This window comes from Aythya fuligula, chromosome 6 (assembly GCF_009819795.1).
Source record: "Aythya fuligula isolate bAytFul2 chromosome 6, bAytFul2.pri, whole genome shotgun sequence".
Classification (NCBI taxonomy): domain Eukaryota; kingdom Metazoa; phylum Chordata; class Aves; order Anseriformes; family Anatidae; genus Aythya; species Aythya fuligula.
The window spans coordinates 35,154,683-35,170,174 of NC_045564.1; the positions used below are offsets into that span (position 1 = coordinate 35,154,683).

The 15,492-nt window shown below is 36.2% G+C and overlaps 1 protein-coding gene across 1 annotated transcript in view; it reads left to right on the forward strand.

The window, feature by feature from the left end:
* ARHGAP15 (Rho GTPase activating protein 15) overlaps window positions 1–15,492 on the forward strand; it is a 331,505-nt gene that overhangs the window by 179,824 nt on the left and 136,189 nt on the right. Inside the window, exon 12 of the mRNA XM_032190068.1 lies at window positions 14,440–14,562. Within this exon, the coding sequence (XP_032045959.1) occupies window positions 14,440–14,562 (123 nt within the window). The remainder of the gene's footprint in view (window positions 1–14,439; window positions 14,563–15,492) is intronic.

Below are 15,492 nucleotides of genomic sequence, written 5' to 3' on the forward strand. Positions count from 1 at the left end.
ATTTACACTGTAATAGGAAATATTTTAGACCACTTTCTTTGGAGACAGCAAGCAAGAGGGACTGTTGAGCTTTGTTCCTTGGGAAAGAAGAGTCAGCACAGCTTTGTTCACTCCCCTGAGCCTAATGCTGATACCTCTCATAGGAATTATTGAAATGACTATCCTGCTTGCAAGTTTGTAGCCAGAAAAATGACTGTCAGACTACATTGTATTCTGAGGTTTCACTGCTATTTATAACTAATCCAGATGCAATCCTCATGGTACTTTGGGAGGAATGTGACAGAATAAGGAGGTTTTTAGGTTATAAAAGTCTAAATTAAGCTCAATTAGAAAGACCATAAATCAGGCTCTAGATAGGATTACTTACTGCCCAGACTCACCTTTTTCCCAATGGAGAAATCATTTCAATGTTTGTACCTTACAGGTTGGAGGATGTATTTCATTTAATTTATGACCTCTAATCCCAAATATTTAAACATGAATGTAATGGATGGAACCACGTTATTGTCTCCTGGATTGAGTGTATTAAAGCTTTAGCAATGAATGTGCTTGGTAGGATATCCTATTTGTTCCACCAGCTGCCTGCTGACGTGCCAGACAAACAGGTTGAGGACAAGCACACTAGAGGTGTGTGTACTTGGAGAGCTTAAAGCTTCCACTGGTATTAAATATTTTTCTAATCCTTTCCACTTTAAAAGGAGGATTTCTTTATAACCAGTGCTACTTTTTAACCAGAGAATCTTCCACAGGTCCGTATAATAAAAGAGCCCATTTGCTGTACCAGTAGGTGTGATATATATCCTTATGTAAGGGATGAGAGAGCTTCCTAATTAAGGGCAAGCTCCTGCGTAGGCGCACAAGACCAGTTTGTAAGAAGCTGTAGGCACATGCAGTTCTGCAGCAAAGTCTGCTTGTCCCATGACACAGAGCTGCTGCAATTGTACCACTGAAAGACAAAGGGTTAAATGCGATATTGTTTCTCAATTAAGTAAAAGGCTCCAACTAGTTGGCTTTAAATATTGGCAGTGAAGAGAACACTATGACATATGAGCAGCTCCCCTCACCACCAAGAATATTTGGCTCCATTTAATTAATTCCATTGGCCATTGTCTTAAGAGTGCCCAGGATTCACCCGAGAGGAATTCACTTGCGTTACTATTATTGAAAAGTGTAACATGGCATTATCTGCCTCAGACAGACTTTTTGTAGCATTGAATCAATTCCCCTGTTCTTGAAAACAACTACTTCATTTGATTCCTTTCATAATTAATGAAATTCAGTAGTAATGCTTTTGCCCCTCTGCTCATGCTGGAAGGATGTTCCAAAATTTCAGTGTTTTCAAGCTGAAAACATTCTTCTAATTTTTATCCTAAAAGGACTTATGGTAGGATCGTGTTCTCATGTCAGCATTTAACTAGCTCTTTATTTTCAGCAGTTCTGTTCCTTCTCAAGTTCACCATCCCAAATAGAATTACAGACAGCAGTCATAGTCTTTCTACTGTTTGTTTTGTTAACTGAGCCAGCCAAGATTTGTGGTTATCTTTCCTATGAAAGGGTGCTGCCTCTTTTTCATGATCTCCAACAGCCCTTTTCTGAATCTGCCCCTGTATCAATTCATATATCTTGCATATGGGTGTTCAAGATGAGGTCATCTCACAGCCATGTGAAATAGAATTCTCTCTTTTGTATGAAAATGGCTCTCCTGATACATCTCAAGATTGCTTTTGCCTGTTTCATGGCCACTTTTTTTTTTTTGAGATAAAAAGTAAACACCTAGAACACAAGACATGAACATCATCATGAACTTCTAGAAGACACCTTGTCCAGAACATAAAAATAGTTTCTCTGCTAGAGAGAGTATGTCTGTGTGTGTAAAGCTTTATAAGTCATATGTGTTATAACTGCACATTGATTGCATGTTTTATAATCACTTTTGCTAAAGAATGAAGACCCAGAGCCTAAGGGAGGGTGGCCAGATGTTTGGAAGGCAGAAAAGAAAAGCAGGCAGATGAAGATCTGATAATTTGCCATTTAGTAGACTTTGATATAGAAAAATGTAGCTCAGAGTCAGTTAACCTTTAGCTTGTTGGGTGTCTCTAATAAACTGCTTCATTCAGAGCACAGGGACATGCGACTTGCATCCACATCTCTCCATACTAGCTTCTTCTAGGACAGATTGGATGTGTCCTTATCAGATAAAGCTTTCCCTCACATCTTCTCTGGTCGCCCTGTGATGCCTGGTGATGCCTGATGTCTGTAACGTGTGTGTCTGATATAAACTAATGATTATATGCATCCAACCAGCCTGGTGCTTTTAAAATGTTGAGTTTGATATGCAGATGTTTAGTATCGCACTTGGTGGTAAAATGTCTTCTGGGACAGGTGGTAAAGGGCAGAATAGGGCAGAGGGAAACAACTGTGGTACTGCCTTGTCCATAATACCTTCTGGGAGGGGTCTCTGGAGGAAACTGGCTGCTGAACATCAGTCAGGTTTTGTCTCGGGAAAAGCTATCTGGAAGGGCCAGAAAGTTGGCTCAAAATTAAGTAGTATAGGATTCACCCGAGAGGTCACTCTTTGACAGTCTTTTAACTGGGCTGTGGATACATTTATTTAAATCAAAATCTGTCTCATTGTGATGGTTTCCAACAACTTAAGAAGTTTTGCTCCTTCAAAAATATGTTTTGTGTATTTTTTTGTGTGTGGAAATATATGTATATTTGTCTTTCTTGTCCATGTAAAATTAACTATGATGATTTTAAGTTGCTATAATGCTTCTGCTTTCTCTCTTCATATGAAGGTATTTCAGTTCACATGTATCTGAATGAAAATCAGAAGACAGCACTAAAAAATAATGGAAAAAAAATAAAAATACTGTAATATTTAGTTGTTTTACAGTGGTATGTGAAGATCATTGAGAATGATGATCAAGGGTAGTACTGGAATTAAGGGACAATTGCACAGAGGGATACTTCATTTATTGTTATAACAATGTAAGTTACACATTAGTCATTTCTGAACTGAGAATTTTAGTTTTGCTTAAAAAAATCTTCCTGCTAGATTTCATATTTTAGGCATCTGATAGTTTGAATTTGGGGTTCAATAATGAGAAAAGTAAATTTGTCTGTTAAACTGCCAAAGTGGCTTGGGGTAGAGAGACATAAAAAGGTGAAGGACAGGCTTAAGTAAAGAGGAGTCAAAGTGATGACATGAGGGAAGGGAAAGAAAATGAAAGGATACCAAAGCACCATTGGTTGGCTGTGTTATTTGTCAAAATTTTACTTTCCTTTGGGATACTGTAGTAGACATGGTGTGCTGCATGAGAAACAGTGCCAAGCAAGACACAGCAATGGTCTCCTCTCAGCTGATAAATTTTTTTAAAAATCCATTTGAAACTGGTGAATGTGAGGATGGAGAGGGTCCATTAGAGTGATACTTTATGTTATTAATGGCTAGCAAGTGAAAATTTTCTTTGAAAACAAGAAACATTTGAACATGTTCTTTTATTTGGCAAGTATTAGTCCAGAAAACTAAGTTAGCAGAATTTACCTTTTTCAAACAGTTGTGTACTTGGAATTCATCTTTGCTGCTCAAGTTACAGGTCATTACGGTAATAAAGTTTTCTTATTCCATGACAGAATATTCATAATGCCTTTAAAAAATTCAGCTAGATAATGGTCCACAGGATCTGGACAGCAAGACTTCAAAAGGCAGAGTCCTCTGATCTCCAGTTTCCTTATTCATTCTAAGCTTGGAAGGTTTCATCTATCAAGCACAGATTAAGTTTTATTAGTTGATAGTCTAATTGCATCTGTATTATCTTTTCCCTTAATATTATTTTCTTTTCTCTGTGTTGGATTTCATCCAAATATTACTATTTCCATGAAACAGTTTTCTGAAAATGTTTTGCTTTTGCTTTGATGCTTAACTGCTTACCACGTGAGTGCCACTATAAGGTGCTGGTTCCTGATAATAGCATTTTCCTTCTGTAAGGAGAAGTTTCCACAATCTTCTGTACTTTACTTACATTTGATAGAGCTCTTTGGTTGAGGCTTTTCATGGACAAGATAAGGTTTGGTTAAACATCTGAACTTTTGAATGTTTATCTGAACTAGATTCGACCTCTAAATTTGTCCATCATTAGTTATTTTGCTTTTCTTTTTAGAGACTAAATTATGCTATTAAATATGTTCTAAAGTAGGTTAAGTCCCTGTGCAGTTTGTCAGCTGGAACATTAATTTTAAAGCTAAAACAGTCTTTTAGTGTATCTTTTCAACATTTTGTCTGAGTTTTAACCGTGGCTGGTCAAAGCAAGGGTCAGTGCACCCATGCAAACCCCACATGTAGTTGATCGAAGTGTCTCAAAGTTGTTGTGATGACTGGCCTGATTTTATTTCAGGAAAAGATTGTGATATATAGCAATCATGTGCCTGCCCAGACAAATGTTCCAGTGCAGCTGTTCTGAAGACTGGATGAAGTACTAAATGTCACTGGATGCCCTGCAGCATCTCTGGAGTTCTCTTCTCTGATCACCTACACAAGGGTCAGGCAGACATGGGGTCCCAGCTACCTGCTGTAGCAAACCCATTGCAGGAGCAGTGTAGGAGATTTTCATTTCTGGGCTCCCAGTCACACATGCCTTTGTTTTTATGCAGATCATAAAGCTCCTCTAATGGAGGATCTTTCCCATCACCTCCCTGTGCAGCTCTGACACTAGCCTGTAAGCCAAAGCAAGGAGCTGTAGCTGCTGAAAATTTTGAAAATCAGTTGTGTTTTAATACGTAGAAATAATACATCTGGATACATAAAATGAAGTTAATGGCAGTGAAGTTCACTCTGTCCGAGCTTTACATTTATGTTCATATAGATGTAGGAGATTCCTACCAGTACTTTCACTTAAGGTAAGAAATAAAAAAGATTCTTATATTCATTGAATTCTTCTGTTTTAAAAAATGAGCTCGTGGTTGATCCTTTGTTCTGCTATACTTACTCTAATGATTTAATTGAGGTAGAGATAATTTGATAAAGTAGAGTGCATGTATAAACAGAGTACAGCAAATGGATTTCAGATCCTTGACTAGATATTCTTTGATTACTTTAAAGATAATATGTGTGCCTTTCTCCTTCATAAAATATCACATCTACAGTCAATGGAAAATACTAAACTTGCTTTATTAGAAGAAAAAAAGTATACTGGAACTTGAGGTTTGAAACAGCAAATGTAGAAATGACTGTTGCTCCCACCTTCATTGGAAATAAACAATTTTAACATGTTGGTTTTCATACCCTATACACTGTAAGTTATCTCTATCCTTTATTGCGTGAGAAGCAATAGAAGTTCATCGTGGATCAAAAATATATGGTTATGAATATAATTAAAGGCTGAGTTCAGTGGGAATACAATTAAATTTAAAAATATTTATTCTTTAAAATGTAGAAGTATGAAATAAAATTGATAAGAGTCTCAATAAAATGGAAATTCTTTGGTATCTCTGGAAAGATCCTATAAAATCAGATCTGAAAAAAAAAAAAAAGATACAACAAGGTATCCAAGTTCATTTCTAAATTTAAATATATGAATCATCTGTACAAATCTTAACAAGGGTGGTATAAATACAGCAATGCCAAGTCTCCCTTGTTCTCTACAGATAATTAGTTTGTTTTCCAAAGCATAAGGCAGAATTATATGTAGGTTTTGAAGTTAAAAGTGCATACATGTCTGGCAGTACCCAGCCACTCAGAAGGGTTTTCTTTTGTCATAACAGTCTCTCTGGTGCTCCTTGTAAAGAAAGGAACTCTGTAACATACTTGTCCTTTTGTCTGAGCAATTTAATGCAAATTATGACTATTCACATTATGTGCAAAAGGTTGAAAAGTGTTTGTTTAATTTTTTTTTTTTTTATTTGTACTAACTCAGTCGGGAGGTAAGCTTAAAGACTTGAAAGTTACTGATGTATTCCACAAGAGAAGAAAACAAACAGAACTTTGTATTCAAAAAAAAAAAAAAAAAGTTGAAAATGCATTGGTTGTTGTAAATTACTGGTTCAACTTGATCTGGAAATAATCTCTAGTTCCTTGCTCTATCTTCCTCAACCTTTAATTGCATGTTTGTTTTCTTTTAGGAAGTCTGTTTAAATAATATTTTGATAGCATGTATGTCGACTTCAATAGTCATTAAATCAAACAAATCAAATACTACCAAATACTACTTTTTTTTTTTTTTCTTTTTCTCTGAAACTATTGCATTTTATATGAGTTGGATGAGATTCTATGGCTGAAAACCCTGGAAATCAGGTAGTGAAGTGCAGGGCTGCTATTCAAGTCCTATATGTATAACCACCTGAGTTATTGAATATTTCCCTAGGAAATTAGCAAATTCCCTTTCCTGAGAAAGGTAAGAAGTACACCAAATACAAAAGGCTTCTCCCTTGCCCTTCTGACCTTTGCCCATATTTTTCTGTGGCCAGATAACTCTTTACCTGAAGAGATACAGAAAGTGGCTACCAAAGGAGGCTCAAGACCAGACATGTCCATAGTGGTCTGTGCTCCTACCAAACTGTGCTCCCTGTGCAAACTGACTGTGTCTAGTCCTAATCCCTGGTACAGGCTCATCGAGAGCGTTTTCCCCTCCCCACGCATGCTGTACTCTCTCTTCCTAGAGTCCCAGCAGCCTGATTTTGTGTGTTGCAGCATCTTTCATCCAAGTCCCACATGTTTTACATTAGATGAACATAAACTGGTCATACTGTATGAATAAAGCAAACTCATTGATTTCTGGTGTTGTGGTTTTTATATTCAAGTAAGTGCGGATAATAGCATTTCTAATATTGTGACAATACTAAAAAAAAAAATGTGAAAAGAAAGGATTGGCATGTCCTGGGTGATCTAGTCTAGTCCCTCCTATCACAAGGTGCCACGTTCTGTGTCCTCTTTCATAAATTTATTAAACTTCATCTTAAATTCTTTTAGTTTTATTTGCTACCATGGCTTCTTTGAAAGGGTGTTTTAGAAATTCATATTATGGCCAGTTCATACTCATTTATTCTTGTGCCAACATTGTTCTTCAGTTTAAACAGCTCTTCTCCCTCCCTGCTGTCCTGTTCTCATCTCCTGCTCCTTTTCCTACCCCCACGAACATATTTGGAGAGAACAATCACAGCCTTTCTCAGTCATTTTCTAGCTGGCCAAGCTTGCCAAGATCCCTGTCCACTTCCAGGAGCTAAGCAGCCTCTTCTCCTGGTGGTTCCCACAGCATTGCCTACACCTTGTCTGCCTTGAATTCAGCTTGTGCGCATCAGTCTCTGAGGTTGCACCCATGTAGAGGTTCATCAATGCCTCGAGCAGCAAGTTTGTACTTTCTCCTCTCCCCCTGGCTTTATTTATGCTTGCTTTTCATAAATAGCTCAGTGAACTTATGACCAATTAATCCACCCAGGTATCTCACTTACTTTCATGTTTCCAACCGCCGAGTTTTCAGTTTGTAGCAGAAATATTTTGTATTAATCCCTCTGTGACAGTGCATTTGGTAGTATTAGGTCTAATCAGTTTCTCCAGCTTCCAGTCTCAAAGTCACTAAAATTTTGTATCATGTCCTGATTTGTGTCTGAGCTGATGATGCTTCCCAGCTGTGAGTCACCAACAAGTACTTTTGAATGCTCCCACTTTTTATGTTGAAGTCATTAATGAAAACACAAAGATCGGTTCCAAGAATATTTAAGGGCTTGCACTGGTAACTTTCTTTTGATACAGTAGGTCTTCTTTCAACAAAGCTCATTTTAATACCTTATTTAGTCACTTCACAGTTACTGTTTCAGTTCTCTCCATCTTCTCTAGTTTAACTGATAGTTTCCCATTTGTCATCATATCAGATGTACAACTGGAGTTCAGATAGATTTGGCCTATTGCATTTCCCTTTTATTAAAACAAAAAACAACAACAAAAAAAATTATTAAAGAATGATATCAAGTTAGTCTGGTATGATCTTCCTTTAAAAATCCAAGACATACTCAGACATATTACCTTACTTTTCTAAATATTTAGGTACAAATGCCGTTAAGAAAATCTGCAGGGGGAGTGCCATTTTGTTTCACCATGTAAGTGTGCAATGATATTTTTATACACACTATTCATTTATTTCCATTTATTATTAGTGAGAGACAAAATTTTTTAAAAGTTTATATGCATCAGCGCATGATGCAAAATATGAGTTATACAGTCATTTTATTGAATCTTTACTGCTAATGCACACAAATTTCACAAAGTGTAATGACAATACTGAGCACTTAAGTTGTTCGGCTGTCATATTACAGCAAAATTATTTGCACTATATAATCACTGTTTTCCTTTTCCTATTGTTTATTTCTGAGCATGCTTCATAAACATTTGCAAATGCAGATATAGTTGCTGTGGCAAATATCTGTTTTAAGACCATAAACTTGAATTACCCCAGGTCCTTTGGTGCCCCTGAAAACAAAATCTTCCTAACATCTCCTGGCCAATGATACCCAGTCTGTCATCTGATGCTGCAGTTCTCAAGTCTAAGCTCTGTAGTCACAAAACCTGTAATTTGAAAGCTTATCATAAACATAGGGATTGGGGGTAACGCCTGATTTCTGTATTTTCCCCACCAGTCATTTGTGTAATGCCTCCAAGCAAACTATGCTTTTGTCTCTCATTTTGCTCTTTTGCAAAAAAGATACAATAATTATAGTGTGGGGATAACTCGTGAGACCTGCCCGGGAACTTCCCAAAGGAATAAAATAGGATGACTGACAAAAGTCTTTAGCTCAATAAAGTAGGTGTAGTGAATTCATTATCCCTAGTGAACAGGCTTTATCGACTCCATCTCAGAAGATCACAAAGAAAAGGAAGGAGGCAGTGACTTGGTTTTATCAGCATCAAAACTTTGGTGCTGGCTGAAACACTGACCACTTATACAGATGATAATGCATGCTGCTCATCCCCTAAAGGACTACAAGTAGTTTTACCTCAGCTGCAGGCCAAGAAAATATGAAAATGACGTTGAATTCTGAGTTCCAATGAAGTCCAATAAAAGTTAAAGTCATGAGTCATTATATGTTTTTAAGTTACAATGTCTCCTGGAATGTAGGCGTAGTCATACGCCTCTGCATGTTACTTGTGTATTTCTTGGGAAGGATGAGACATTCTTAGCAATTAAACATTCCTATTCCTTGAAATTAATTAATGAATTAAGTATTTTATTTTATTTTATTTTATTTTATTATTTTATTTTATTTTATTTATTATTTTTTTTCACATGTGATGTTACTCCTGTTAGACTGGCACTTTCATTATCCAAAACTGAAGAGACCTATTTACTTCTACCTCCATCCAGCCATCTCAGCTTTGATTCAGTCCTGCAAGATGCTGATGAGGACTCTGGACATAAGTCTGTAAAATGTTTTAAAAATCATTAGTTCAAGATATGTGAGATCACAGCTAAACCCATGGATCTTTTCTTGTGTTTTAAGATAGTTGCATCTAGGTTTTTGATCAGTGTATTCTGGATTTTGAATGATCAAGCTTGTCCCTTTTATTATGCCTTGTAAAAAGAGTTATTAAATTGTAACCATGGGTGTTGTTATGGTACAAGTCATCTCTATTTCTAAGAACTTCCTGAGGCTTTGAAGTCCTCAAGAGTGTTAAAAAAAAAAAAAAAAAAACCTGTGCTCAGTCCAGACTAGTTGTTCTGTTTTTATCTGGAGAACAAGACTAGTGGAAGAGAAGAAACTAATGTGAAGCTATTTGAATTTCTTAATGCCTTACCCACTCCCACTGCTGCTCTTCAATCTGTACGAGTCCTTTCCAAATGAATTACATACAATAATTTTGGGTGTTATAATAAACAGACAGACACCATAATAATGTATTTCAGTTAGGAAGAGGTACTTGAGAGAAATTGGTTTTGCTATACACATGATGTGAGACAATCAATAGTGCTTTAGTCTGACAAGCACTGTCAATATCCATTGTCACAGTTCAGAAAGTCATTAATGGATAGTTCTTCAAAAACCAATGCTTTCAACACATGTTAGAAGTGTTCAGATATACTGTACCTGGCAGGAATTAATCATAGGTAAACCCTCGGGATTTAGTATAAATGTTTTGTAAATTAAGAGTGAAATAAAAGTCGTTGGAAGGAGTGTGAGATCATGTTACATGGAGTTAGGAAACCTTGCCAATGAAATATGTTGCTGTTTAGGACATATTAAAACATTTTACTTTCTGCCTAGAATGTCACACCCAGGAAAAACAGTCTGCTAGAAATATATTGTCTAGGTACATGATTTGTGTTTTATTTTCTCTACTAAATTCACAGAAAGTAATCTCTTTAAAAATTTTGATCCTTGCCCTGAAAGGGTTATAGTCTCGCCTGGTTCTTTTAGTCGTGCCCATGCCAAAATCATAGAGAAAGGCTTTCACAACTTCACCTTGCAAATACTTTAATATTTTTATTATCTCTGCATCATACAGACAATGTAGTGCATTCAAATCAGGCTCACATTTTGTCTGTACATCACAAAACTTTCATTGACTCTGATGGTGCTATTTTTGCAGAATGGTGTGAGGCATAGGGCAATGCATTAATTCCTTCCTTCCTCCTGTGTTCTTGTGTAAAAGCTGCATATATTTTTAGGATTTTTTTGCTGTTGAATAAGTATTCAGGGGATTTATATAGGGCTCCCCAAAAGACAGGTTAGTTATTATCTTGATTTAGGTGTGCTTTTTTTTTTTTTTTTCCTTTTTTTTTTTCTTTTTCCAGAGAATTTAGCCTCTAGTTATCCTTCCTAATTCAGCCAGTTTTCTTACGATGGTATTTAACACCAAGAGGCACAAATACATTATTTCTTTTATTGCCTAATGCTCTATTTATACTATTTTCTTTTTGTACCTGTTCTGTAGGTCACTTCACAAATGTGATAAGCTGTTGTGATTTAATATACCATAAAATATGGAATATTATAGCAGATAGCAAATTGCCTGAGGAAAATAACTTGCTTTTTGTTTTCATTTGTCTATTAATACCTCTGGAATAAATAAACACTTAATAAAGTGACCAAAGAAATCAGAAATGGTTTGTTTGTTTATTTGTTTGTTTTACATCTGAAGGGTCCTAGCTAATTCCCAGCCAAATGTGAAAGCCAGCCTATGCTCATATTATGTTTTTTGCTGGTGGGTTGAAGTGTCCTGTACCTATTTCCAACAGGAGAGTTAGCATAATATTGAACTTGCAGTTGGGTTCCTACCTACATGTACGGTAAAAATGCCCTGGCGCAGCAAGAACGTGTTTTCTTTTTCTGTCTCAAAAGTTATTAGTAAGATATAAAAAAATACTTAAGTGAAGAGTCTGTGTAAAGGGACAGGAATTATGCTTCTGTTCTATGTTGATTTTGAGGCACTTATGTGGCTCTGTCAAAGTGAATAGCTTCAGAATTGAGGATATGAGTTCATTCAGTACAATCAATCAAATGGCACACCTATGTAGTTTATGCCAGGGGATTTGAGAACAAGCAGTAGATTTATTTCCTATCATTTTGTACTTAGGTCCTTAAGTGTCCTGTCTTTCTTCTGTGTGGAACTGCTTTACACTTTTTTTATGTTGTCTGAAGTTTGCCAGCTCACTTTCAGGGAAGACTCATGGCCAAATACAGAACTTGAAAATTTTAAAGGAAGGTACTACTATATATATATATATATATATATTTGTATATATATATACATATATATTTATCATGTTTTTTTCAGTTTTATAACAGAATATGTTTTTGTCTCTTGGAAGTAACATTTGGTGCTCTTTTTATTTCTAAATATAATAGCAAAGTCATTTTAATGTGGGGATATCGCGAGAAGAATGGTTTGGCAAGAAAAAGGCTATTTGTAAATGAGATCTCAACATGAATATTTCTGGCTAAGCTTGGTTTTGGAACATGCTATCTAAACCCTTGAATTTCTGGGAGGTTTGGAGTTTCCCTCTGGTGACTCACATGTTTAATAGAATAAGAAAATCATCAGAATTAGCTTTGCTGCTGTTTTTAGCTATGTGCTATACAATACAACATATAACATACAAAAGCATCCATGACAATAATTATTCCTATATCTAGACATGTTTTTAACACCATGATTCCTGTTTTAGGTATAAAACTTCCATCTGGGTTAATTCATCTTTCTAAGCAGGAGGATCTTTACCCTGCTATCAAATCATAGATTCCTCCACCCTACCATTCACAGTGTGATCATGTTTACTTCAGTTAAAATATCTTAACAAATTTGGCGTATAATTAGAGCTAAGAATGTAGTTCAAGTGGGCATAAAGTTTTTCAGAGTCCTGCAGAATGGGAAATGTGGCAGGCCTCTTAACTGAGTTAAGAGATATTTTCAGTCCTGCATCATTTGGAACTGGGAAGCTTCACACTGGAAGTCAGGAAAAAGCAAACCTACATGTGAATTGATATGGACAGAATGACCCAAAGCAACAAGAGAGTCCCAAAACTAAATACAATTCACTTCACTGTTTCAAAGTACCATTAAGATGCAGAATTAGAAACATCCATTTGTTGTTCTTTTTATAGCACAGCCAAGTGACTTGGAATTTTAGCTTGTCCCTGCCAAGGATTGCTCAATTTTGAACAAAAAGTCCTCAACTATAATGTTAAAAAAGCACCAGCCATCAATTGAATGCTAATCTTTATATTCTATGATATATCACTCCAAGAATGCTACCATTAAAAAATGTGAATTCTATTTTTCATAAGTGATGGATTATTGTACCAAGCTGTGTATTTTCCAGTAAAGTGTCCTTTTATTTGTCCTGTGTGATTACTAGTTTGTGGAAGTATGTGTGGGGTCATTTTAGTGCTGTGGGAAAATGGAGCACTCTTCTGTTAAAATCAGTAGTGAAATCAGAAGCAAACTATGCTCTGATCATCATAAGCATGTGTTTAAATATTGCTTTCCTTAATTGGCTATGTTCTATTTACTTAAAATGAACAATTTGGCAAGTTTTTCTCCCTTGACAACAGCAAAGCGTAAACCATTTTATAAGTTTGGCTGTTAAAATCAGATTTGTAATGTAAACCACAATATTCCAGGGCTGTTACTGTTGCTTAACCAGTTATTTTAGCTTGCCATTGTTTTATAATTGTGCACCTTTAAACATTCTGGCTCTGTTTATACCTTATGCAAAACTTCGTGCTATAAAATAGCCCAATAATTTTGATCATAATTTGCTTTTTGAAAATCTCTTCCCCTGGATCCTCTACACAAAGATCACTGCATTATAGGAGATATTCATTCTGGGTAGGGGAGATGGAGGAGTATCTCTGCAGCTGCATTATCAAGGACACTACTTGGAAGTTCAACAGAAGAGACAATGGATCAACACTCGCAAGATCAGCTTGTGGAGAATACTCAGCTTTGGTGGATTTTTAATTAATTAATTTTCAAAAGAAAATGGGAAGCTATTCTCCCCTCTCTCGCATGGAGGTCCTTGCCAAGGGAAGCCGTACAGCTCTGGCTACCCCGTTGTCCTGCTTGGCACTGGGGCAAGAGAGCCCAGGACTAGGTTAGCTAGTCAAGGGTGCTGAGGCTCAGGTGGTTTGTCACAAATCTAAAAATCTGCTTCTTCAGGGAAGCATATGGCGTCTCAGTTTCCTCTGGAGCATCCAGCCTTGAGTTTCTCCTTGCTACTAACACAGCCTATTTTCTTAGCTGTGATGGTGCCCTGTAAGCACCTCAGCACAGAAGAAGTTAAATTTATGCCTTTGAAATTTCCTCTAGGGGATTTTCTGCAGCTGGGTTCTATGTCTTTTTTGACACAGAGCAGGAATAAATTGAGCTCAAAATGTTTCTCAGTTTGGTAAATGCCTAAATATAATAAAATATAATCATTAGGACGGGAATACTTTTCTTTCCATAAATTAATGCATCTTGCACACATTTCATGGCATGCAGCCATGTTTTCTATAACTGCATTAAATATATATATAACGCTTAATCCATCTTGGCAAGAGAACTCAGTCCTTCACTAGTGGTGTAACCATCCATCCTCTTTCATAGCGAGCAGTATATAGCTAATAGTGCATAGCGCACTTCGAGTCTGGACTTTTAGTTGAAAAATCATCCATGTGAAACTTGTGGGATTCCAGAACGTTTCATGAGTAAACTGGTAGCCATCCAAATACTTATAGGCAATAAATAATACAACTTTGTGACTAACCAGCAGAGTGAACTCATCACGTTTATTCACAAAAGTATTAATCAGATGCTCTGTACTATCCAACCAGCTACACTCCTGACCTACTGCATGACTTTATTAGGGTGGTTTGGGCCATTGTTTTCCAAGAATATTTGAGCAAACTATTACTACTTAAAAAATAAAATAAAATTTCACTGAAGCTTTTTATTTTGTTTTCTTTTAGTTTTCAGATTGAACTACAGTGCTTCTGACTCAAATGACAGAAACCGAGTTAAGAGCAGATTAAAGAAGTTTATCTCTCGAAGACCCTCCTTGAAAACATTGCAAGAAAAGGGGCTCATCAAAGGTGTGTTCTCTTTTATAATTTTTGGAATAAAAAATAAAAATTGACGTATTAATTTTCCTCTTTCATCCTCAGTTAAAAACATATGTGCATTAGACAAATACTTCTTAGATATGGTTTTGTTGCTGTTTCTCGGAAAATTTAGACAGCTGAACTGTAAAGAAAAAAAAATCAGCATATGGTTCCCTGTACCTCTGTGCTAACTGACTGCTTCTTCAATTTTTTTTGCTTTCCTGTGCATGTGGTAGAAGCCCCTCCACTTAGTACAGTCACTCACCATGCACCATGCAAATCAACATGCTGCACCACTCCATTTCTTTTTAAGAAGAGAATGCTGATATAGTTTGGTATTTAAAATAAGCAATGGGAACTTCAGATGCTGTGCTGGCTAATTTGTTTTCTAGGGCAGGCTGGAAAACTTTCTGCTGTCTTCTCATTATTTTTCTAACTTGCCAGCAAAATACATTTTTAACTATTTTAAATACATTTTAACTATTTTAAATATGTGCCAGTGAATAATAAATGCTTTGAAACTGTGATTTTTTCCTGTTCCATTTTCTTACTAAGTTGGTCAGACAACACTTTTATATATTTTTAAAAAATGGCTTCCTTGATAAAAAGTGTTTGCTAGATTATCCAAGAAGTATTTTCCTAAAAAGCTGGTAGTTAACTTGAAGGCAGTAGCGTACTGACCACTAATAATCAAGTAAAGCCATGTTTTCAAATATTGTCTGGAATGATGCTTTAAAAATTTACGCACTCCCAAATTATTATGTGTGAAACCCACAACTGCACATGCAAATTGACTAGAAAAAGGCATTTTGCCAGCAGCCCCTGTCAGTCTCTGGAGTGTGAGCTTTCCAGTGGTGCGTCAAAAATGGCAAAGGGTGTTGCTAGTGTGTATTAAACTTGTCTGTCCTGAGCCAAGAGACT